General features: G+C 50.2%; 1 protein-coding gene across 1 annotated transcript; it reads left to right on the top strand.

Moving 5' to 3' along the window:
* MRPL16 (mitochondrial ribosomal protein L16) lies at positions 1-24907 on the top strand. Its single transcript, XM_072130734.1, has 4 exons — positions 1-178; positions 18701-18772; positions 20215-20363; positions 24374-24907. Exons 1-4 carry the CDS (start codon positions 124-126, stop codon positions 24857-24859), a joined length of 762 nt encoding a protein of 253 aa, XP_071986835.1. The 5' UTR covers positions 1-123; the 3' UTR covers positions 24860-24907.
* Positions 24908-27696: the final 2789 nt, after the last annotated feature.

Here is a 27696-nt window from a genome sequence, read left to right as displayed (position 1 = left end):
TCCTCACCAGTAGAGGGCGGAAGTGTTGACCTTGATCTTGTTTCCGCCCGGTGACGTCACGTCCGGCAGGAGATGGCGCTGCGCCTGTGAGCCGGGTTCCTGCAGTGCTGTGTGTGACCGGGGATGGCGCTGTGTGTGTGGGCCCGGGCTCCGGGGCTCCGTCCTGCGCTGCTGTCGGGTAAGTGTCTGCGGTTCCGCGGCTTCTCCCTGTGTCCCGGGTGTCCTTGTACTTGGGGACATTATTGCGCGCGGCTCTGCGCTCACTAGAGGCTGGACTTGTGCCGTGTAATGTGTCTCCTTGACTCCGCGCTGCAGTGTACGGCGGCCGCCATTTTCTTGAAGACCGTTGTGGTAGTGTAATGCACTGCGGCCCCTGTAACATGGCGGCTGCAGAGGGGACAGTCTTGTGGTGCGGCTGATGCAGGAGAATAATCCTCTAGAATTATTTCTGTGTGACAGGTCATGACTGCGCTCTCCCCTCATGATTCCCTCGTCCTCGGGGCCACTTGTCTCTGTCCCGGCAGCGGCGGCTCCAGGGCCCCGGGCAGAAGCCTCCATGGAATAATATATAATAATTACATGACAGAACGATAAGGGGGCCCCATGGTGCTCCGTGACATGTACAGGGCCACTGCCATCACCCAGCACACCTGGACTACAACTCCCAGCATGTCCTAGAAGGGAGGGGGTTCCTGCAGGACTACAACTCCCAGCATGTCCTGCATAACAGGGGGAGGCCTGACTACTGGAGGATTACGACTCCATCCAGGCTTTGGAATAGAGCGGCAGTACATGGGAATACTCCCCCCACTATCCGCAGTGCTGCCGAGCGCCGCTTCCTCCTCGTTGTCATCCCAGCTCTGCCGCTCCTGCACCCGGCTCTGACCTCCTGGAGCCGCTGCCACAATCTGCTCCTCAGCACTGAGAAACATCCTGCAACCGTCACTTACCTGACCCCCCCCCCCCCCACATGAATGGCTGCAGGAGCTTTACAGGTGCAGGAGACAGGACTGGGGGCATCGCTCACCTTGTCTTCTCCCAACATTCGGAAAGGGGATTCATCAGAGACAATGCCTTTCCCCCAGTCCTCAGCGTCCACTCCCTGCACCTCTTGCAGAATATCCGTCTGTCCCCCAGTCCTCAGCGTCCACTCCCTGCACCTCCTGCAGAATATCCGTCTGTCCCCCAGTCCTCAGCGTCCACTCCCTGCACCTCCTGCAGAATATCCGTCTGTCCCCCAGTCCTAAGCGCCCACTCCCTGCACCTCCTGCAGAATATCCGTCTGTCCCCCAGTCCTCAGCGTCCACTCCCTGCACCTCCTGCAGAATATCCGTCTGTCCCCCAGTCCTCAGCGTCCACTCCCCGCACCTCCTGCAGAATATCCGTCTGTCCCCCAGTCCTCAGCGTCCACTCCCTGCACCTCCTGCAGAATATCCGTCTGTCCCCCAGTCCTCAGCGTCCACTCCCTGCACCTCCTGCAGAATATCCGTCTGTCCCCCAGTCCTCAGCGTCCACTCCCTGCACCTCCTGCAGAATATCCGTCTGTCCCCCAGTCCTCAGCGTCCACTCCCTGCACCTCCTGCAGAATATCCGTCTGTCCCCCAGTCCTCAGCGTCCACTCCCTGCACCTCCTGCAGGATATCCGTCAGTCCCCCAGTCCTCAGCGTCCACTCCCTGCACCTCCTGCAGAATATCCGTCTGTCCCCCAGTGCTCAGCGTCCACTCCCTGCACCTCCTGCAGAATATCCGTCTGTCCCCCAGTCCTCAGCGTCCGCTCCCTGCACCTCCTGCAGAATATCCGTCTGTCCCCCAGTCCTCAGCGTCCACTCCCTGCACCTCCTGCAGAATATCCGTCTGTCCCCCAGTCCTCAGCGTCCGCTCCCTGCACCTCCTGCAGAATATCCGTCTGTCCCCCAGTCCTCAGCGTCCACTCCCTGCACCTCCTGCAGAATATCCGTCTGTCCCCCAGTCCTCAGCGTCCACTCCCTGCACCTCCTGCAGAATATCCGTCTGTCCCCCAGTCCTCAGCGTCCACTCCCTGCACCTCCTGCAGAATATCCGTCTGTCCCCCAGTCCTCAGCGTCCACTCCCTGCACCTCCTGCAGAATATCCGTCTGTCCCCCAGTCCTCAGCGTCCACTCCCTGCACCTCCTGCAGAATATCCGTCTGTCCCCCAGTCCTCAGCGTCCACTCCCTGCACCTCCTGCAGAATATCCGTCTGTCCCTGATGGTTCCTGGAGAGAAGCGGCTTCTGTGCTGCCCTCCTGGACACCAGGCCTTGCTCCAGGAGTCTCCGCAGTGTCACAGTGCCTGCAGATGCCCCACACCTGCTGCTGCCATTCCTGAGCTCTGCGATGCTGGGAGCCCCATCCCCAAGCTGAGACACTTGTAAGAGATGCACCTGGCGCTTGCTGCTCCTTCTTGGGCTCCTGGAGCCTTTTTGGTAACAATGGAGCCTCTCTCCTTGGATTCCTTGATGATGCGATAGATTGGTGACTGAGGTGACATCTTTCTCACTGCGATACTCTTCCCTGTTCGGCCAGTTTTGTGCAGTGCAATGATGACTGCACGTGTTTCTTTAGAGATAACCATGGGTAACAGAAGAGAAACAATGATGCCAAGCACCAGCCTCCTTGTAAAGTGTCCAGGGGTGGGATTGTTACTTAATCCTAACAGATTGTCCCCAGCCCTGTCCTCATCAGCCCCCGCACCTGTGTTACTGGAGACATCACTGACACCATGTTACCTGCTCCTATTATACTGCCCAGTGGTGATTGTTACTTACACATGACACATTGTCCCCAGCCCTGTCCCCATCAGCCCCCGCACCTGTGTTACTGGGGACATCACTGACACCATGTTACCTGCTCCTATTATACTGCCCAGTGGTGATTGTTACTTACACATGACACATTGTCCCCAGCCCTGTCCCCATCAGCCCCCGCACCTGTGTTACTGGGGACATCACTGACACCATGTTACCTGCTCCTATTATACTGCCCAGTGGTGATTGTTACTTACACATGACACATTGTCCCCAGCCCTGTCCCCATCAGCCCCCGCACCTGTGTTACTGGGGACATCACTGACACCATGTTACCTGCTCCTATTATACTGCCCAGTGGTGATTGTTACTTACACATGACACATTGTCCCCAGCCCTGTCCCCATCAGCCCCCGCACCTGTGTTACTGGAGACATCACTGACACCATGTTACCTGCTCCTATTATACTGCCCAGTGGTGATTGTTACTTACACATGACACATTGTCCCCAGCCCTGTCCCCATCAGCCCCCGCACCTGTGTTACTGGAGACATCACTGACACCATGTTACCTGCTCCTATTATACTGCCCAGTGGTGATTGTTACTTACACATGACACATTGTCCCCAGCCCTGTCCCCATCAGCCCCCGCACCTGTGTTACTGGAGACATCACTGACACCATGTTACCTGCTCCTATTATACTGCCCAGTGGTGATTGTTACTTACACATGACACATTGTCCCCAGCCCTGTCCCCATCAGCCCCCGCACCTGTGTTACTGGAGACATCACTGACACCATGTTACCTGCTCCTATTATACTGCCCAGTGGTGATTGTTACTTACACATGACACATTGTCCCCAGCCCTGTCCCCATCAGCCCCCGCACCTGTGTTACTGGGGACATCACTGACACCATGTTACCTGCTCCTATTATACTGCCCAGTGGTGATTGTTACTTACACATGACACATTGTCCCCAGCCCTGTCCCCATCAGCCCCCGCACCTGTGTTACTGGGGACATCACTGACACCATGTTACCTGCTCCTATTATACTGCCCAGTGGTGATTGTTACTTACACATGACACATTACCCCCAGCCCTGTCCCCATCAGCCCCCGCACCTGTGTTACTGGAGACATCACTGACACCATGTTACCTGCTCCTATTATACTGCCCAGTGGTGATTGTTACTTACACATGACACATTGTCCCCAGCCCTGTCCCCATCAGCCCCCGCACCTGTGTTACTGGAGACATCACTGACACCATGTTACCTGCTCCTATTATACTGCCCAGTGGTGATTGTTACTTACACATGACACATTGTCCCCAGCCCTGTCCCCATCAGCCCCCGCACCTGTGTTACTGTAGAATCACTGACACCATGTTACCTGCTCCTATTATACTGCCCAGTGGTGATTGTTACTTACACATGACACATTGTCCCCAGCCCTGTCCCCATCAGCCCCCGCACCTGTGTTACTGGGGACATCACTGACACCATGTCACCTGCTCCTATTATACTGCCCAGTGGTGATTGTTACTTACACATGACACATTGTCCCCAGCCCTGTCCCCATCAGCCCCCGCACCTGTGTTACTGGAGACATCACTGACACCATGTTACCTGCTCCTATTATACTGCCCAGTGGTGATTGTTACTTACACATGACACATTGTCCCCAGCCCTGTCCCCATCAGCCCTGCACCTGTGTTACTGGAGACATCACTGACACCATGTTACCTGCTCCTATTATACTGCCCAGTGGTGATTGTTACTTACACATGACACATTGTCCCCAGCCCTGTCCCCATCAGCCCCCGCACCTGTGTTACTGGAGACATCACTGACACCATGTTACCTGCTCCTATTATACTGCCCAGTGGTGATTGTTACTTACACATGACACATTGTCCCCAGTCCTGTCCCCATCAGCCCCCGCACCTGTGTTACTGGAGACATCACTGACACCATGTTACCTGCTCCTATTATACTGCCCAGTGGTGATTGTTACTTACACATGACACATTGTCCCCAGCCCTGTCCTCATCAGCCCCTGCACCTGTGTTACTGGAGACATCACTGACACCATGTTACCTGCTCCTATTATACTGCCCAGTGGTGATTGTTACTTACACATGACACGTTGTCCCCAGCCCTGTCCTCATCAGCCCCCGCACCTGTGTTACTGGAGACATCACTGACACCATGTTACCTGCTCCTATTATACTGCCCAGTGGTGATTGTTACTTACACATGACACATTGTCCCCAGCCCTGTCCCCATCAGCCCCCGCACCTGTGTTACTGGGGACATCACTGACACCATGTTACCTGCTCCTATTATACTGCCCAGTGGTGATTGTTACTTACACATGACACATTGTCCCCAGCCCTGTCCCCATCAGCCCCCGCACCTGTGTTACTGGAGACATCACTGACACCATGTTACCTGCTCCTATTATACTGCCCAGTGGTGATTGTTACTTACACATGACACATTGTCCCCAGCCCTGTCCCCATCAGCCCCCGCACCTGTGTTACTGGAGACATCACTGACACCATGTTACCTGCTCCTATTATACTGCCCAGTGGTGATTGTTACTTACACATGACACATTGTCCCCAGCCCTGTCCCCATCAGCCCCCGCACCTGTGTTACTGGAGACATCACTGACACCATGTTACCTGCTCCTATTATACTGCCCAGTGGTGATTGTTACTTACACATGACACATTGTCCCCAGCCCTGTCCCCATCAGCCCCCGCACCTGTGTTACTGGAGACATCACTGACACCATGTTACCTGCTCCTATTATACTGCCCAGTGGTGATTGTTACTTACACATGACACATTGTCCCCAGTCCTGTCCCCATCAGCCCCCGCACCTGTGTTACTGGAGACATCACTGACACCATGTTACCTGCTCCTATTATACTGCCCAGTGGTGATTGTTACTTACACATGACACATTGTCCCCAGCCCTGTCCTCATCAGCCCCTGCACCTGTGTTACTGGAGACATCACTGACACCATGTTACCTGCTCCTATTATACTGCCCAGTGGTGATTGTTACTTACACATGACACGTTGTCCCCAGCCCTGTCCTCATCAGCCCCCGCACCTGTGTTACTGGAGACATCACTGACACCATGTTACCTGCTCCTATTATACTGCCCAGTGGTGATTGTTACTTACACATGACACATTGTCCCCAGCCCTGTCCCCATCAGCCCCCGCACCTGTGTTACTGGGGACATCACTGACACCATGTTACCTGCTCCTATTATACTGCCCAGTGGTGATTGTTACTTACACATGACACATTGTCCCCAGCCCTGTCCCCATCAGCCCCCGCACCTGTGTTACTGGAGACATCACTGACACCATGTTACCTGCTCCTATTATACTGCCCAGTGGTGATTGTTACTTACACATGACACATTGTCCCCAGCCCTGTCCCCATCAGCCCCCGCACCTGTGTTACTGGAGACATCACTGACACCATGTTACCTGCTCCTATTATACTGCCCAGTGGTGATTGTTACTTACACATGACACATTGTCCCCAGCCCTGTCCCCATCAGCCCCCGCACCTGTGTTACTGGAGACATCACTGACACCATGTTACCTGCTCCTATTATACTGCCCAGTGGTGATTGTTACTTACACATGACAGATTGATCTCCAGCCCTGTCCCCATCAGCCCCCGCACCTCTGTTACTGGGGACATCACTGACACCATGTTACCTGCTCCTATTATACTGCCCAGTGGTGATTGTTACTTACACATGACACATTGTCCCCAGTCCTGTCCCCATCAGCCCCCGCACCTGTGTTACTGGAGACATCACTGACACCATGTTACCTGCTCCTATTATACTGCCCAGTGGTGATTGTTACTTACACATGACACATTGTCCCCAGCCCTGTCCCCATCAGCCCCCGCACCTGTGTTACTGGAGACATCACTGACACCATGTTACCTGCTCCTATTATACTGCCCAGTGGTGATTGTTACTTACACATGACACATTGTCCCCAGCCCTGTCCCCATCAGCCCCCGCACCTGTGTTACTGGAGACATCACTGACACCATGTTACCTGCTCCTATTATACTGCCCAGTGGTGATTGTTACTTACACATGACACATTGTCCCCAGTCCTGTCCCCATCAGCCCCCGCACCTGTGTTACTGGAGACATCACTGACACCATGTTACCTGCTCCTATTATACTGCCCAGTGGTGATTGTTACTTACACATGACACATTGTCCCCAGCCCTGTCCCCATCAGCCCCCGCACCTGTGTTACTGGGGACATCACTGACACCATGTTACCTGCTCCTATTATACTGCCCAGTGGTGATTGTTACTTACACATGACACATTGTCCCCAGCCCTGTCCCCATCAGCCCCCGCACCTGTGTTACTGGGGACATCACTGACACCATGTTACCTGCTCCTATTATACTGCCCAGTGGTGATTGTTACTTACACATGACACATTGTCCCCAGCCCTGTCCCCATCAGCCCCCGCACCTGTGTTACTGGAGACATCACTGACGCCATGTTACCTGCTCCTATTATACTGCCCAGTGGTGATTGTTACTTACACATGACACATTGTCCCCAGCCCTGTCCTCATCAGCCCCCGCACCTGTGTTACTGGAGACATCACTGACACCATGTTACCTGCTCCTATTATACTGCCCAGTGGTGATTGTTACTTACACATGACACATTGTCCCCAGCCCTGTCCCCATCAGCCCCCGCACCTGTGTTACTGGAGACATCACTGACACCATGTTACCTGCTCCTATTATACTGCCCAGTGGTGATTGTTACTTACACATGACACATTGTCCCCAGCCCTGTCCCCATCAGCCCCCGCACCTGTGTTACTGGGGACATCACTGACGCCATGTTACCTGCTCCTATTATACTGCCCAGTGGTGATTGTTACTTACACATGACACATTGTCCCCAGCCCTGTCCCCATCAGCCCCCGCACCTGTGTTACTGGAGACATCACTGACACCATGTTACCTGCTCCTATTATACTGCCCAGTGGTGATTGTTACTTACACATGACACATTGTCCCCAGCCCTGTCCCCATCAGCCCCCGCACCTGTGTTACTGGGGACATCACTGACGCCATGTTACCTGCTCCTATTATACTGCCCAGTGGTGATTGTTACTTACACATGACACATTGTCCCCAGCCCTGTCCCCATCAGCCCCCGCACCTGTGTTACTGGAGACATCACTGACACCATGTTACCTGCTCCTATTATACTGCCCAGTGGTGATTGTTACTTACACATGACACATTGTCCCCAGCCCTGTCCCCATCAGCCCCCGCACCTGTGTTACTGGAGACATCACTGACACCATGTTACCTGCTCCTATTATACTGCCCAGTGGTGATTGTTACTTACACATGACACATTGTCCCCAGCCCTGTCCCCATCATCCCCCGCACCTGTGTTACTGAAGACATCACTGACACCATGTTACCTGCTCCTATTATACTGCCCAGTGGTGATTGTTACTTACACATGACACATTGTCCCCAGCCCTGTCCCCATCAGCCCCCGCACCTGTGTTACTGGAGACATCACTGACACCATGTTACCTGCTCCTATTATACTGCCCAGTGGTGATTGTTACTTACACATGACACATTGTCCCCAGCCCTGTCCCCATCAGCCCCCGCACCTGTGTTACTGGAGACATCACTGACACCATGTTACCTGCTCCTATTATACTGCCCAGTGGTGATTGTTACTTACACATGACACATTGTCCCCAGCCCTGTCCCCATCAGCCTCCGCACCTGTGTTACTGAAGACATCACTGACACCATGTTACCTGCTCCTATTATACTGCCCAGTGGTGATTGTTACTTACACATGACACATTGTCCCCAGCCCTGTCCCCATCAGCCCCCGCACCTGTGTTACTGGGGACATCACTGACGCCATGTTACCTGCTCCTATTATACTGCCCAGTGGTGATTGTTACTTACACATGACACATTGTCCCCAGCCCTGTCCCCATCAGCCCCGCACCTGTGTTACTGGAGACATCACTGACGCCATGTTACCTGCTCCTATTATACTGCCCAGTGGTGATTGTTACTTACACATGACACATTGTCCCCAGCCCTGTCCCCATCATCCCCCGCACCTGTGTTACTGGAGACATCACTGACACCATGTTACCTGCTCCTATTATACTGCCCAGTGGTGATTGTTACTTACACATGACACATTGTCCCCAGCCCTGTCCCCATCAGCCCCCGGCACCTGTGTTACTGGAGACATCACTGACACCATGTCACCTGCTCCTATTATACTGCCCAGTGGTGATTGTTACTTACACATGACACATTGTCCCCAGTCCTGTCCCCATCAGCCCCCGCACCTGTGTTACTGGAGACATCACTGACACCATGTTACCTGCTCCTATTATACTGCCCAGTGGTGATTGTTACTTACACATGACACATTGTCCCCAGCCCTGTCCCCATCAGCCCCTGCACCTGTGTTACTGGAGACATCACTGACACCATGTTACCTGCTCCTATTATACTGTCCAGTGGTGATTGTTACTTACACATGACACATTGTCCCCAGCCCTGTCCCCATCATCCCCCGCACCTGTGTTACTGGAGACATCACTGACACCATGTTACCTGCTCCTATTATACTGCCCAGTGGTGATTGTTACTTACACATGACACATTGTCCCCAGCCCTGTCCCCATCAGCCCCCGCACCTGTGTTACTGGAGACATCACTGACACCATGTTACCTGCTCCTATTATACTGCCCAGTGGTGATTGTTACTTACACATGACACATTGTCCCCCAGCCCTGTCCCCATCAGCCCCCGCACCTGTGTTACTGGGGACATCACTGACACCATGTTACCTGCTCCTATTATACTGCCCAGTGGTGATTGTTACTTACACATGACACATTGTCCCCAGCCCTGTCCCCATCAGCCCCCGCACCTGTGTTACTGGGGACATCACTGACACCATGTTACCTGCTCCTATTATACTGCCCAGTGGTGATTGTTACTTACACATGACACATTGTCCCCAGCCCTGTCCCCATCATCCCCCGCACCTGTGTTACTGGAGACATCACTGACACCATGTTACCTGCTCCTATTATACTGCCCAGTGGTGATTGTTACTTACACATGACACATTGTCCCCCAGCCCTGTCCCCATCAGCCCCCGCACCTGTGTTACTGGGGACATCACTGACACCATGTTACCTGCTCCTATTATACTGCCCAGTGGTGATTGTTACTTACACATGACACATTGTCCCCAGCCCTGTCCTCATCAGCCCCCGCACCTGTGTTACTGGAGACATCACTGACACCATGTTACCTGCTCCTATTATACTGCCCAGTGGTGATTGTTACTTACACATGACACATTGTCCCCAGCCCTGTCCTCATCAGCCCCCGCACCTGTGTTACTGGAGACATCACTGACACCATGTTACCTGCTCCTATTATACTGCCCAGTGGTGATTGTTACTTACACATGACACATTGTCCCCAGTCCTGTCCCCATCAGCCCCCGCACCTGTGTTACTGGAGACATCACTGACACCATGTTACCTGCTCCTATTATACTGCCCAGTGGTGATTGTTACTTACACATGACAGATTGTCCCCAGCCCTGTCCCCATCAGCCCCTGCACCTGTGTTACTGGAGACATCACTGACACCATGTTACCTGCTCCTATTATACTGCCCAGTGGTGATTGTTACTTACACATGACACATTGTCCCCAGTCCTGTCCCCATCAGCCCCCGCACCTGTGTTACTGGAGACATCACTGACACCATGTTACCTGCTCCTATTATACTGCCCAGTGGTGATTGTTACTTACACATGACACATTGTCCCCCAGCCCTGTCCCCATCAGCCCCCGCACCTGTGTTACTGGAGACATCACTGACACCATGTTACCTGCTCCTATTATACTGCCCAGTGGTGATTGTTACTTACACATGACACATTGTCCCCAGTCCTGTCCCCATCAGCCCCGGCACCTGTGTTACTGGAGACATCACTGACACCATGTTACCTGCTCCTATTATACTGCCCAGTGGTGATTGTTACTTACACATGACACATTGTCCCCAGCCCTGTCCCCATCAGCCCCCGCACCTGTGTTACTGGAGACATCACTGACACCATGTTACCTGCTCCTATTATACTGCCCAGTGGTGATTGTTACTTACACATGACACATTGTCCCCAGCCCTGTCCCTATCAGCCCCCGCACCTGTGTTACTGGGGACATCACCGACACCATGTTACCTGCTCCTATTATACTGCCCAGTGGTGATTGTTACTTACACATGACACATTGTCCCCAGCCCTGTCCCCATCAGCCCCCGCACCTGTGTTACTGGAGACATCACTGACACCATGTTACCTGCTCCTATTATACTGCCCAGTGGTGATTGTTACTTACACATGACACATTGTCCCCAGCCCTGTCCCCATCAGCCCCCGCACCTGTGTTACTGGAGACATCACTGACACCATGTTACCTGCTCCTATTATACTGCCCAGTGGTGATTGTTACTTACACATGACACATTGTCCCCAGCCCTGTCCCCATCAGCCCCTGCACCTGTGTTACTGGAGACATCACTGACACCATGTTACCTGCTCCTATTATACTGCCCAGTGGTGATTGTTACTTACACATGACACATTGTCCCCAGCCCTGTCCCCATCAGCCCCCGCACCTGTGTTACTGGAGACATCACTGACACCATGTTACCTGCTCCTATTATACTGCCCAGTGGTGATTGTTACTTACACATGACACATTGTCCCCAGCCCTGTCCCCATCAGCCCCCGCACCTGTGTTACTGGAGAATCACTGACACCATGTTACCTGCTCCTATTATACTGCCCAGTGGTGATTGTTACTTACACATGACACATTGTCCCCAGCCCTGTCCCCATCAGCCCCCGCACCTGTGTTACTGGAGACATCACTGACACCATGTTACCTGCTCCTATTATACTGCCCAGTGGTGATTGTTACTTACACATGACACATTGTCCCCAGCCCTGTCCCCATCAGCCCCCGCACCTGTGTTACTGGAGACATCACTGACACCATGTCACCTGCTCCTATTATACTGCCCAGTGGTGATTGTTACTTACACATGACACATTGTCCCCAGCCCTGTCCCCATCAGCCCCCGCACCTGTGTTACTGGAGACATCACTGACACCATGTTACCTGCTCCTATTATACTGCCCAGTGGTGATTGTTACTTACACATGACACATTGTCCCCAGCCCTGTCCCCATCAGCCCCCGCACCTGTGTTACTGGAGACATCACTGACACCATGTCACCTGCTCCTATTATACTGCCCAGTGGTGATTGTTACTTACACATGACACATTGTCCCCAGCCCTGTCCCCATCAGCCCCCGCACCTGTGTTACTGGAGACCTCACTGACACCATGTTACCTGCTCCTATTATACTGCCCAGTGGTGATTGTTACTTACACATGACACATTGTCCCCAGCCCTGTCCCCATCAGCCCCCGCACCTGTGTTACTGGAGACATCACTGACACCATGTTACCTGCTCCTATTATACTGCCCAGTGGTGATTGTTACTTACACATGACACATTGTCCCCAGCCCTGTCCCCATCAGCCCCCGCACCTGTGTTACTGGAGACATCACTGACACCATGTTACCTGCTCCTATTATACTGCCCAGTGGTGATTGTTACTTACACATGACACATTGTCCCCAGCCCTGTCCCCATCAGCCCCCGCACCTGTGTTACTGGAGACATCACTGACACCATGTTACCTGCTCCTATTATACTGCCCAGTGGTGATTGTTACTTACACATGACACATTGTCCCCAGCCCTGTCCCCATCAGCCCCCGCACCTGTGTTACTGTAGAATCACTGACACCATGTTACCTGCTCCTATTATACTGCCCAGTGGTGATTGTTACTTACACATGACACATTGTCCCCAGCCCTGTCCCCATCAGCCCCCGCACCTGTGTTACTGGGGACATCACTGACACCATGTTACCTGCTCCTATTATACTGCCCAGTGGTGATTGTTACTTACACATGACACATTGTCCCCAGCCCTGTCCCCATCAGCCCCCGCACCTGTGTTACTGGGGACATCACTGACACCATATTACCTGCTCCTATTATACTGCCCAGTGGTGATTGTTACTTACACATGACACATTGTCCCCAGCCCTGTCCCCATCAGCCCCCGCACCTGTGTTACTGGGGACATCACTGACACCATGTTACCTGCTCCTATTATACTGCCCAGTGGTGATTGTTACTTACACATGACACATTGTCCCCAGCCCTGTCCCCATCAGCCCCCGCACCTGTGTTACTGGAGACATCACTGACACCATGTTACCTGCTCCTATTATACTGCCCAGTGGTGATTGTTACTTACACATGACACATTGTCCCCAGCCCTGTCCCCATCAGCCCCCGCACCTGTGTTACTGGAGACATCACTGACACCATGTTACCTGCTCCTATTATACTGCCCAGTGGTGATTGTTACTTACACATGACACATTGTCCCCAGCCCTGTCCCAATCAGCCCCCGCACCTGTGTTACTGGGGACATCACTGACACCATGTTACCTGCTCCTATTATACTGCCCAGTGGTGATTGTTAGTTACACATGACACATTGTCCCCAGCCCTGTCCCCATCAGCCCCCGCACCTGTGTTACTGGGGACATCACTGACACCATGTCACCTGCTCCTATTATACTGCCCAGTGGTGATTGTTACTTACACATGACACATTGTCCCCAGCCCTGTCCTCATCAGCCCCCGCACCGGTGTTACTGGAGACATCACTGACACCATGTTACCTGCTCCTATTATACTGCCCAGTGGTGATTGTTACTTACACATGACACATTGTCCCCAGCCCTGTCCCCATCAGCCCCTGCACCTGTGTTACTGGAGACATCACTGACACCATGTTACCTGCTCCTAATATACTGCCCAGTGGTGATTGTTACTTACACATGACACATTGTCCCCAGCCCTGTCCCCATCAGCCCCCGCACCTGTGTTACTGGAGACATCACTGACACCATGTTACCTGCTCCTATTATACTGCCCAGTGGTGATTGTTACTTACACATGACACATTGTCCCCCAGCCCTGTCCCCATCAGCCCCCGCACCTGTGTTACTGGAGACATCACTGACACCATGTTACCTGCTCCTATTATACTGCCCAGTGGTGATTGTTACTTACACATGACACATTGTCCCCAGCCCTGTCCCCATCAGCCCCCGCACCTGTGTTACTGGAGACATCACTGACACCATGTTACCTGCTCCTATTATACTGCCCAGTGGTGATTGTTACTTACACATGACACATTGTCCCCAGCCCTGTCCTCATCAGCCCCCGCACCTGTGTTACTGGAGACATCACTGACACCATGTTACCTGCTCCTATTATACTGCCCAGTGGTGATTGTTACTTACACATGACACATTGTCCCCAGCCCTGTCCCCATCAGCCCCTGCACCTGTGTTACTGGGGACATCACTGACACCATGTTACCTGCTCCTATTATACTGCCCAGTGGTGATTGTTACTTACACATGACACATTGTCCCCAGCCCTGTCCCCATCAGCCCCGCACCTGTGTTACTGGAGACATCACTGACACCATGTTACCTGCTCCTATTATACTGCCCAGTGGTGATTGTTACTTACACATGACACATTGTCCCCAGCCCTGTCCCCATCAGCCCCCGCACCTGTGTTACTGGAGACATCACTGACACCATGTTACCTGCTCCTATTATACTGCCCAGTGGTGATTGTTACTTACACATGACACATTGTCCCCAGCCCTGTCCCCATCAGCCTCCGCACCTGTGTTACTGGAGACATCACTGACACCATGTTACCTGCTCCTATTATACTGCCCAGTGGTGATTGTTACTTACACATGACACATTGTCCCCAGCCCTGTCCCCATCAGCCCCCGCACCTGTGTTACTGGAGACATCACTGACACCATGTTACCTGCTCCTATTATACTGCCCAGTGGTGATTGTTACTTACACATGACACATTGTCCCCAGCCCTGTCCCCATCAGCCCCTGCACCTGTGTTACTGGGGACATCACTGACACCATGTTACCTGCTCCTATTATACTGCCCAGTGGTGATTGTTACTTACACATGACACATTGTCCCCAGCCCTGTCCCCATCAGCCCCCGCACCTGTGTTACTGGGGACATCACTGACACCATGTTACCTGCTCCTATTATACTGCCCAGTGGTGATTGTTACTTACACATGACACATTGTCCCCAGCCCTGTCCCCATCAGCCCCCGCACCTGTGTTACTGGAGACATCACTGACACCATGTTACCTGCTCCTATTATACTGCCCAGTGGTGATTGTTACTTACACATGACACATTGTCCCCCAGCCCTGTCCCCATCAGCCCCCGCACCTGTGTTACTGGAGACATCACTGACACCATGTTACCTGCTCCTATTATACTGCCCAGTGGTGATTGTTACTTACACATGACACATTGTCCCCAGCCCTGTCCTCATCAGCCCCTGCACCTGTGTTACTGGAGACATCACTGACACCATGTTACCTGCTCCTATTATACTGCCCAGTGGTGATTGTTACTTACACATGACACATTGTCCCCAGCCCTGTCCCCATCAGCCCCCGCACCTGTGTTACTGGAGACATCACTGACACCATGTTACCTGCTCCTATTATACTGCCCAGTGGTGATTGTTACTTACACATGACACATTGTCCCCAGCCCTGTCCCCATCAGCCCCGGCACCTGTGTTACTGGGGACATCACTGACACCATGTTACCTGCTCCTATTATACTGCCCAGTGGTGATTGTTACTTACACATGACACATTGTCCCCAGCCCTGTCCCCATCAGCCCCCGCACCTGTGTTACTGGGGACATCACTGACACCATGTTACCTGCTCCTATTATACTGCCCAGTGGTGATTGTTACTTACACATGACACATTGTCCCCAGCCCTGTCCTCATCAGCCCCCGCACCTGTGTTACTGGGGACATCACCGACACCATGTTACCTGCTCCTATTATACTGCCCAGTTGTGATTGTTACTTACACATGACACATTGTCCCCAGCCCTGTCCCCATCAGCCCCTGCACCTGTGTTACTGGAGACATCACTGACACCATGTTACCTGCTCCTATTATACTGCCCAGTGGTGATTGTTACTTACACATGACACATTGTCCCCAGCCCTGTCCCCATCAGCCCCCGCACCTGTGTTACTGGAGACATCACTGACACCATGTTACCTGCTCCTATTATACTGCCCAGTGGTGATTGTTACTTACACATGACACATTGTCCCCAGCCCTGTCCCCATCAGCCCCCGCACCTGTGTTACTGGAGACATCACTGACACCATGTTACCTGCTCCTATTATACTGCCCAGTGGTGATTGTTACTTACACATGACACATTGTCCCCAGCCCTGGCCCCATCAGCCCCCGCACCTGTGTTACTGGAGACATCACTGACACCATGTTACCTGCTCCTATTATACTGCCCAGTGGTGATTGTTACTTACACATGACACATTGTCCCCAGCCCTGTCCCCATCAGCCCCCGCACCTGTGTTACTGGAGACATCACTGACACCATGTTACCTGCTCCTATTATACTGCCCAGTGGTGATTGTTACTTACACATGACACATTGTCCCCAGCCCTGTCCCCATCAGCCCCCGCACCTGTGTTACTGGAGACATCACTGACACCATGTTACCTGCTCCTATTATACTGCCCAGTGGTGATTGTTACTTACACATGACACATTGTCCCCAGCCCTGTCCCCATCAGCCCCTGCACCTGTGTTACTGGAGACATCACTGACACCATGTTACCTGCTCCTATTATACTGCCCAGTGGTGATTGTTACTTACACATGACACATTGTCCCCAGTCCTGTCCCCATCAGCCCCCGCACCTGTGTTACTGGGGACATCACTGACACCATGTTACCTGCTCCTATTATACTGCCCAGTGGTGATTGTTACTTACACATGACACATTGTCCCCCAGCCCTGTCCCCATCAGCCCCTGCACCTGTGTTACTGGAGACATCACTGACACCATGTTACCTGCTCCTATTATACTGCCCAGTGGTGATTGTTACTTACACATGACACATTGTCCCCAGCCCTGTCCCCATCAGCCCCCGCACCTGTGTTACTGGAGACATCACTGACACCATGTTACCTGCTCCTATTATACTGCCCAGTGGTGATTGTTACTTACACATGACACATTGTCCCCCAGCCCTGTCCCCATCAGCCCCCGCACCTGTGTTACTGGGGACATCACTGACACCATGTTACCTGCTCCTATTATACTGCCCAGTGGTGATTGTTACTTACACATGACACATTGTCCCCAGCCCTGTCCCCATCAGCCCCCGCACCTGTGTTACTGGGGACATCACTGACACCATGTTACCTGCTCCTTATAAGGCGCCTGCAATGAAGGTGAAATGTGTTTTGGGGGAATAACTTCATTTTCTAGGCAAATATTGACTTTGCAATGAATTGCTGATCGCTCTCTATAACATTCTGGAGAATATGCAAATTAGCATTATAACACCTGATGCCGGAGACTTTTTGTAGCAATTACCATTTGTATCATTGTCAGAACTTATGGTCATTACTGTACTGTTCCTCTTTCCTCTTTCCTCTTTCCTCCTTCCTCCTTCCTCCTTCCTCTTCCTCTTCCTCTTCCTCCTCTTCCTCCTCCTCCTCCTCTTTCCTCTCTCCTCTCTCCTCTTTCCTCTTTCCTCTTTCCTCTTTCCTCTTTCCTCTTTCCTCTTTCCTCTTTCCTCTTTCCTCTTTCCTCTTTCCTCTTTCCTCTTTCCTCTTTCCTCTTTCCTCTTTCCTCTTTCCTCTTTCCTCTTTCCTCTTTCCTCTTTCCTCTTTCCTCTTTCCTCTTTCCTCTTTCCTCTTTCCTCTTTCCTCTTTCCTCTTTCCTCTTTCCTCTTTCCTCTTTCCTCTTTCCTCTTTCCTCTTTCCTCTTTCCTCTTTCCTCTTTCCTCTTTCCTCTTTCCTCTTTCCTCTTTCCTCCTTCCTCTTTCCTCTTTCCTCCTTCCTCCTTCCTCTTTCCTCTTTCCTCCTCCTGCAGAGCCCGCACCTGTCACCGCTGCAGTGAGGAGGATGAGTGTCGTGGGCCCCAGCACTTGTCCGGGTGCTGCCTCTGGTCCTGTGTCCTGGCCTGACCTTATTTATTTTTATTTAAAGAGCTTCTGCAGCAGCTGATGTGTTGACAAGAAAAAAAACTCGTCTCTCATCCTTACGACATGAACGCAGAATAAACACAAGTCTCAAGGCACAGTTACTGTAGGGATTTCTCATCTCACTGCTGGCCACGTGTGCAGGAGCGTCGCACAGAGACACGAGAATCCCTGGAGGAGGTGACGGCTCGTGTGATCACTGCTCACGTGTCCTCCAGTAACCGTGGTTTGTGACTCTTGTGTGACTTGAGTTGATGTTGTTATGGAGAGAGCGGAGCACGAGGTTCTATCTGGACTTCTGTAGTATCAGCACCACGGACCAGCGCTGCGTCTCCTGACTCCTCAGAGCACTGGACTGATACATTGTATTCATCTCTGCTGTGTGTGATGGGAGGATCTATACTGCACAGTGTTATATAATGTGGTCGTGCTCCTGGTGTATAAGATTATAGGGGGGGGCTATGGAATAGATGGGCATGACCTCTGACCCTTGCCTCCTGCTGTCACTCATTGACCTCTGTTTTTCCTGCTACAGGTTGCATGTGGCGGCCGCACATGGCGCTCACAGCTGGACTGCGCTCCTATGAACCTCCTCCAGACTTCAGCGGTGAGTAACTGGGGTCCGATTGTAGACATGTACAGCTCTCCGCCCCCACCTTTGTGCTCCTGTACAGCTCCTCCCTCCTGCTTCTTCACAGAGCTCACAGCCTGGTGAGATGACATCAGTGGGGTGGGAGGAGCTGTACAGGAGCACAAGGGTTGGGGCTGAGGAGATGTTGATTTTGCAATGCATTCAAAGCAAAGCCCGACCCCTGGGACTATACAGCGGATTCTGTAATATAGTAATGCAGATGCTTAGAGAAAGCATACAGACAGATGGATGCAGCAGGGGTGATGGGCTCCTGTAACCTGTCTGTAGCGATAATGAGGGGACAGGTTCCCTTTAAAGTTGACAACACCCTCTCCCCCCTCCTCTTCCCACTATTTCTTGTATCTTCTGTTTTTACGGATTTCATTGTGTTCTGTAAATAACGGGACATCACATTTATGGGTTTTATCAGATCTGAGGGGAAAGACATGAAATCCTGTGTACAAAAAAAAAGCAGCTGCTTCTCCATGTTCTGACGCCGATGACTCGTCTGCACTTTGCTGCACTCACCGGTGTAAAGGCTCATCATCATCATCATCATCATCATCATTATTAGTATTATTATTATCATTATTATCATCATTATTATTATCATTATTATTATTATCATCATTATTATTATTATTATTATTGTTATTATCATTATTATTTTTTATTATTATTATCATCATTATTATTATTATTATTATTATTATCATTATTATCATTTTTTATTATTATTATCATCATTATTATTATTATTATTATTATTATCATTATTATCATTTTTTATTATTATTATTATATAATTTTCTTTGCTTTGCGCTGATGTTTTCATTCCGATCATTTTGGGGCTTGCACGTCCTTCTGATCACTTGGCACTTCGGACATTTGGATGCCGTTTCCCATGAAGGTGTTCACCGGAATAATAGTTTTTTTAACCCCTTAATGACCAGGCCCTTATTAATTTTTATGAGCTCTCATTTTTCAGTCTGTTATCTCTTACATTTTTCCCTGTAGAGCTGCGAGGGCTTGTCTATGTATTATATATTCCCGGCCGTGTACTGGGAAGCGGGAAAAAATTCCAAATAAGGTGAAATTAGTGAAAAATGGCATTTCCTCCATTTCCTTGTGGGCGTGGATATTGGGGCTCTGGCTGTGCGCCCCACTGTATGATCTCAGGGATACAGAATTCATAAAGTGTTTATAATGTTTTCATTACTTGTAAGAGAAGGATCGGCCCCGGACCCTCCCGAATACCCACACTGCACCTCACATGTCACTAAGAGGTTAATCCTAGAGAAAGGGGCGTGTCCTCCTCGGGTACTGTGACCTGGAGGTGTGATCTCCATAGCCCCGCCCTCAGTGCACCACAATACTCATTTGCATATACATAGAGCTGACGGTTTCCATCTTCTCAGGGATCAGTATGAAGGAACGACCCAAACTCCGCTTCATGAATAAAGTCCCAGATCTGGTGAAAGTGGTGAAGGTTCCGAAGAATCTAAAGGACATCCGGGGTCCCGCATCACACGGGAGGGACTTCCAGGAGGGACAGTACGGCATCCTGGTGAGAGAACCCCAAGATTCATCTTACTGACCTGAGATAGGGTCACCTACAGCCTTTATAGCCTCCTCCTGACACTGTGCTGGGGATATTACACTGTACACTCCTGTATGATGTGTATACACAGCTATATCCTTTATAGCCCCCTCCTGACACTGTGCGGGGGATATTACACTGTACACTCCTGTATGATGTGTATACACAGCTATATCCTTTATAGCCCCCTCCTGACACTGTGCTGGGGATATTACACTGTACACTCCTGTATGATGTATATACACTGCTATATCCTGTGTGATGTTACACTGTACACTCCTGTATGATGTGTATACACAGCTATATCCTTTATAGCCTCCTCCTGACACTGTGCTGGGGATATTACACTGTACACTCCTGTATGATGTGTATACACAGCTATATCCTTTATAGCTTCCTCCTGACACTGTGCTGGGGATATTACACTGTACACTCCTGTATGATGTGTATACACAGCTATATCCTTTATAGCCTCCTCCTGACACTGTGCTGGGGATATTACACTGTACACTCCTGTATGATGTGTATACACAGCTATATCCTTTATAGCCTCCTCCTGACACTGTGCTGGGGATATTACACTGTACACTCCTGTATGATGTGTATACACAGCTATATCCTTTATAGCCTCCTCCTGACACTGTGCTGGGGATATTACACTGTACACTCCTGTATGATGTGTATACACAGCTATATCCTTTATAGCCTCCTCCTGACACTGTGCTGGGGATATTACACTGTACACTCCTGTATGATGTGTATACACAGCTATATCCTTTATAGCCCCCTCCTGACACTGTGCAGGGGATATTACACTGTACACTCCTGTATGATGTGTATACACAGCTATATCCTTTATAGCCCCCTCCTGGCACTGTGCTGGGGATATTACACTGTACACTCCTGTATGATGTGTATACACAGCTATATCCTTTATAGCCTCCTCCTGACACTGTGCTGGGGATATTACACTGTACACTCCTGTATGATGTGTATACACAGCTATATCCTTTATGGCCCTCTCCTGACACTGTGCTGGGGATATTACACTGTACACTCCTGTATGATGTGTATACACAGCTATATCCTTTATAGCCTCCTCCTGACACTGTGCTGGGGATATTACACTGTACACTCCTGTATGATGTGTATACACAGCTATATCCTTTATAGCCTCCTCCTGACACTGTGCAGGGGATATTACACTGTACACTCCTGTATGATGTGTATACACAGCTATATCCTTTATAGCCCCCTCCTGACACTGTGCTGGGGATATTACACTGTACACTCCTGTATGATGTGATACACAGCTATATCCTTTATAGCCCCCTCCTGACACTGTGCTGGGGATATTACACTGTACACTCCTGTATGATGTGATACACAGCTATATCCTTTATAGCCTCCTCCTGACACTGTGCTGGGGATATTACACTGTACACTCCTGTATGATGTGTATACACAGCTATATCCTTTATAGCCTCCTCCTGACACTGTGCTGGGGATATTACACTGTACACTCCTGTATGATGTGTATACACAGCTATATCCTTTATAGCCCCCTCCTGACGCTGTGCTGGGGATATTACACTGTACACTCCTGTATGATGTGTATACACAGCTATATCCTTTATAGCCTCCTCCTGACACTGTGCTGGGGATATTACACTGTACACTCCTGTATGATGTGTATACACAGCTATATCCTTTATAGCCTCCTCCTGACACTGTGCTGGGGATATTACACTGTACACTCCTGTATGATGTGTATACACAGCTATATCCTTTATAGCCTCCTCCTGACACTGTGCTGGGGATATTACACTGTACACTCCTGTATGATGTGTATACACAGCTATATCCTTTATAGCCCCCTCCTGACACTGTGCTGGGGATATTACACTGTACACTCCTGTATGATGTATATACACTGCTATATCCTGTGTGATGTTACACTGTACACTCCTGTATGATGTGTATACACAGCTATATCCTTTATAGCCTCCTCCTGACACTGTGCTGGGGATATTACACTGTACACTCCTGTATGATGTGTATACACAGCTATATCCTTTATAGCTTCCTCCTGACACTGTGCTGGGGATATTACACTGTACACTCCTGTATGATGTGTATACACAGCTATATCCTTTATAGCCTCCTCCTGACACTGTGCTGGAGATATTACACTGTACACTCCTGTATGATGTGTATACACAGCTATATCCTTTATAGCCCCCTCCTGACACTGTGCTGGGGATATTACACTGTACACTCCTGTATGATGTGTATACACAGCTATATCCTTTATAGCCTCCTCCTGACACTGTGCTGGGGATATTACACTGTACACTCCTGTATGATGTATATACACAGCTATATCCTTTATAGCCTCCTCCTGACACTGTGCTGGGGATATTACACTGTACACTCCTGTATGATGTGTATACACAGCTATATCCTTTATAGCCTCCTCCTGGCACTGTGCTGGGGATATTACACTGTACACTCCTGTATGATGTGTATACACAGCTATATCCTTTATAGCCTCCTCCTGACACTGTGCTGGGGATATTACACTGTACACTCCTGTATGATGTATATACACAGCTATATCCTTTATAGCCTCCTCCTGACACTGTGCTGGGGATATTACACTGTACACTCCTGTATGATGTGTATACACAGCTATATCCTTTATAGCCTCCTCCTGGCACTGTGCTGGGGATATTACACTGTACACTCCTGTATGATGTGTATATACAGCTATATCCTTTATAGCCTCCTCCTGACACTGTGCTGGGGATATTACACTGTACACTCCTGTATGATGTGTATACACAGCTATATCCTTTATAGCCTCCTCCTGACACTGTGCTGGGGATATTACACTGTACACTCCTGTATGATGTGTATACACAGCTATATCCTTTATAGCCTCCTCCTGACACTGTGCTGGGGATATTACACTGTACACTCCTGTATGATGTGTATACACAGCTATATCCTTTATAGCCTCCTCCTGACACTGTGCTGGGGATATTACACTGTACACTCCTGTATGATGTGTATACACAGCTATATCCTTTATAGCCTCCTCCTGACACTGTGCTGGGGATATTACACTGTACACTCCTGTATGATGTGTATACACAGCTATATCCTTTATAGCTTCCTCCTGACACTGTGCTGGGGATATTACACTGTACACTCCTGTATGATGTGTATACACAGCTATATCCTTTATAGCCCCCTCCTGACACTGTGCTGGGGATATTACACTGTACACTCCTGTATGATGTGTATACACAGCTATATCCTTTATAGCCTCCTCCTGGCACTGTGCTGGGGATATTACACTGTACACTCCTGTATGATGTGTATACACAGCTATATCCTTTATAGCCTCCTCCTGACACTGTGCTGGGGATATTACACTGTACACTCCTGTATGATGTGTATACACAGCTATATCCTTTATAGCCTCCTCCTGACACTGTGCTGGGGATATTACACTGTACACTCCTGTATGATGTATATACACAGCTATATCCTTTATAGCCTCCTCCTGACACTGTGCTGGGGATATTACACTGTACACTCCTGTATGATGTGTATACACAGCTATATCCTTTATAGCCTCCTCCTGACACTGTGCTGGGGATATTACACTGTACACTCCTGTATGATGTGTATACACAGCTATATCCTTTATAGCCTCCTCCTGACACTGTGCTGGGGATATTACACTGTACACTCCTGTATGATGTGTATACACAGCTATATCCTTTATAGCCCCCTCCTGACACTGTGCTGGGGATATTACACTGTACACTCCTGTATGATGTGTATACACAGCTATATCCTTTATAGCCCCCTCCTGACACTGTGCTGGGGATATTACACTGTACACTCCTGTATGATGTTACACTGGTTACTTGGACTGTGTGATGATTGGTTTCTTTTCCCCGCAGGCTTTGGGAGGTGGATACTTACATTGGGGTCACTTTGAAATGATGCGTTTGACTTTAAATCGTAAATTTGACCCCCGCACGACTTTTAGCAACTGGTTGATAGAAGCTCCGAACAAACCAATCACCCGCAAAGGACTCGGCCAGCGCATGGGTGGTGGTAAGGGTGCTGTGGACCACTATGTCACCCCCGTGAAGGCGGAGCAGCTGGTTCTGGAAGTGGGGGGACGCTGTGAGTTTGCTGAGGTTTTGCCCATTCTCACTCAAGTGGCCAAGAAGCTTCCATTCCCTGCCAAGGCTGTGAGCCGCGAATCCTTGCAGCAGCTTCGTGAGGAGCAGGAGGAGAGGCAGAAAAACAACCAGAACCCATGGACCTTCGAACGCCTGGTGACACGTAACATGATGGGTTGTCGCAAGTACCTAAGTCCTTATGACCTGCAGTTCAAGGGTCGCTACTGGGGCAAGCGCATCCTGAAGGATCGGGTCTGACCCGCACAATCTTTACCTCGATTCTTTGTAATAAAAGATTGAATCCTGCCGAGATCTCTTCTTCTACCTTCATCCCATTCCCTAAATATTGGGTCATTACCCATCCTGCTCCGCTTCTTACACTGCTCAGTGCTTCAGGTTTTGGGGCTACTCTTGGTTGGAAGATCTGTGAAGGGGAGGCCACGGATGGTGGAATTGGGTGGTCATGTGACCTGCGTCATTCAATAAGCAGCAGCCTCGGACCACACGATGCAACTTTTTGTTGAGCCCCATCACCACCCACACATATATACACACTTACACATATATACACACTTACACATATATACACACACACACACGTACATATATACATACATATACGTACACACACACACATATATACACACTTACACATATATACACACTTACACATATATGTACACACACACACACACACACACACACACACACACACACACACACACACATATACGTACATTTTGTGGTGCCAAACGTTGTCACACATCACCCCCTGATATCTTTGCATCTCATGGGACATGGGTTATGAAACTTTCCATGTCTTACAGATACATAAAAGGTATTATAAAGCAGCTCGACCTGATGGAAGAAATACTTTAAGGGGTTTCCCCACTAAAGAATATTCTGTGTTATCCCTATGACTCAGTGATGGTCGGTGTAAGATTCCAGAGCGGGTACTCTATAAGCAGACACTTCCTGATCCCTCTGTGCTGTGAGCTGACAATGTGCTTAGATTATCAGGGTACAGGGTTTATCTACACTTTCATTCAGATCTGAACATTGTACAAGTATCTGACACATAGAAAGCGCAATGAGGGAGGAGATGGATATAACACACAATGACACTTTCATCTCTGCTACATCTCATCAGATCTGATGCGTCTCTTATCTGCCAGTAGCTTGTAGCTCTCTCTCGCTGCTGCTGATGTTTGCCGGCATGAAGTTAGTGAGTACCGGAGCTTCTCCTGGAATGCAGGGAGCAGAGTCAGACAAGATGGCAGCCGACCCCAAGGTCAGAAGATACCGGGTCAGGTCCAGGGTCAGCCACAACTGTGTCCAGCAGGACTGATAGAGACGGGTGATATCTGTGAGATGCTGTGTATTTGGTAATAACTGTGAATTAGAGAATGTGATCCTGAGGACATTGTCGCCCCTGAAAAACACCCCCCCCCCCCCCTCATCCTGTCCCGGCCCCGTTATATTTATTACTATGGGTTTTTATCAAATAAGAGGTCGGATCGTCGTACTGGTCCCCGGGCAGGCGATCGTAGTCATGAGGGGGCCGGCGGACTCGCCCCCTCCACACACCCCGTCAGTCAGGGACCTGTAAGAATCGCCGGCAGCAGCAGCGCATGTATTGCACAATCTCAGCTGGCTCCATGCGCTGCGCTGACAGCGGCTGCCGAACATTCAACCAGCGCTGTGAATAAGCCCCTCTGCGGCCGCTGTTAGCGCATCGCATGGAGCCGGCAGTAATTGCGGAATACATGCGCTGCTGCCTGCGATTCTTACAGGTCCCTGACTGACGGGGGGGCGTGGAGGGGGCGTGTCAGCCAGCCCCCTCATGAATACGGCCGACTGCCGGGGACCTGCACGAGGATCCGACCTCTTATTTGGTAACTAAGTATAAAAACCCATAGTAATACATATAACGGGGCCGGGACAGGATGAGGGGGACATATTGTGGTGGGGGGGGTTTTCGGGGGAGACCGGTCCTCTAAGAAACTTGTCTTCATGGGAGGAAAACCCTTTAACCCCTTAGTGGTGCGGCTCTAGTGGCCATAACTTTTTTTTTTGCCTCCTGCCTTTACATTTTTTTGCAGTGTTTCTTTCGGGACACAGAGCTGGTTAAAAAATTAAGTTTTAAACTTTTTAATTTGGCGATTAAAAGTGGAATTTCTTGTAATTTATAGTAGTTGAACTCAAAATGGACCTGATTATAGTAATGATTTCCCTATTTTGTGTCGGGCCTTGTGATATATAATATGTAGGGTCCCGGGCAGAAGGGGGGGGGTATGGCGATGCTTTTTGTAGTGAAGCGGAGGATTTTTTTTATGTCTTTGTATTTTTATGAATATTTATTAATAATTTTTGTGATTTCCCCCCCCCCCCCCCCCATGAGGTCATAAAAGACCCCGGGGACATCTTCACTTATTCTTTGTTTTCCCCTTTGGCTGAGGCGTCTATAAGAGCCCCATATATGGGGGGAATGCCCCCCTGTCACTGGACTCATGCAGAACCTGCAGCAGAAATCCTGAATCTGGCGCCCCCTGCACTATACACAGGACACTGCACGCAGTACACACTGAGCTGTATTTAGTAGATGTGGGCCACTGAGTTTATCCCCTTCGTGACGCGCGCTGTACTGGCACGTAATAGGCCGGACCCTCTCCAGAGCCGCTGAGTCTCGCTATGGCGGCCGCTGATCTTCCAAAGATTTCATTACAATGTGCTGATTGTCGTTGGTCACTTGTTAGGAAAGACTTCTCCCCCAATCACTGAGCAGGTGTACAATAAAACCACTGTCAGACCCGAATACTCCCGCCCCCCCCCCCCCCCCCCATGCGATGCTCCCCCAGGAGAAACCCCTCATTATTCAGATGAATGACAGAGGCCGTGGGAACCTGTCATTGTGTAAAACTGACCTTCCTGATGACAGGTTCCCTTCCAACTCAGTCTGAGCTGTAACACAAATAAGAGGCGCTGAGAGTCACGAGGCCGAGGTTTACCCTTCCTGTAACGTGTAGCTGTATTTAATACCCTTTAAAGGGGATCTGGCACCAGGAGGAAGGACTGTATGCAAATGAGCCTGAGGG

The sequence above is a fragment of the Engystomops pustulosus genome, chromosome 11, assembly GCF_040894005.1.
Source record: "Engystomops pustulosus chromosome 11, aEngPut4.maternal, whole genome shotgun sequence".
Lineage (NCBI taxonomy): Eukaryota > Metazoa > Chordata > Amphibia > Anura > Leptodactylidae > Engystomops > Engystomops pustulosus.
The sequence above is the reverse complement of the archived record's forward strand: the minus strand, read 5'-3'. Positions and strand labels throughout refer to the sequence as shown.

Bases quoted from the DNA above. Each gene is read 5' to 3' on its own strand.
- MRPL16 (XM_072130734.1), top strand. From the start codon at position 124: ATGGCGCTGTGTGTGTGGGCCCGGGCTCCGGGGCTCCGTCCTGCGCTG. The intron at 179-18,700 runs GTAAGTGTCTGC...TTCCTGCTACAG, and splicing joins CCGTCCTGCGCTGCTGTCGG to GTTGCATGTGGCGGCCGCAC. The intron at 20,364-24,373 runs GTGAGAGAACCC...TTTTCCCCGCAG, and splicing joins AGGGACAGTACGGCATCCTG to GCTTTGGGAGGTGGATACTT.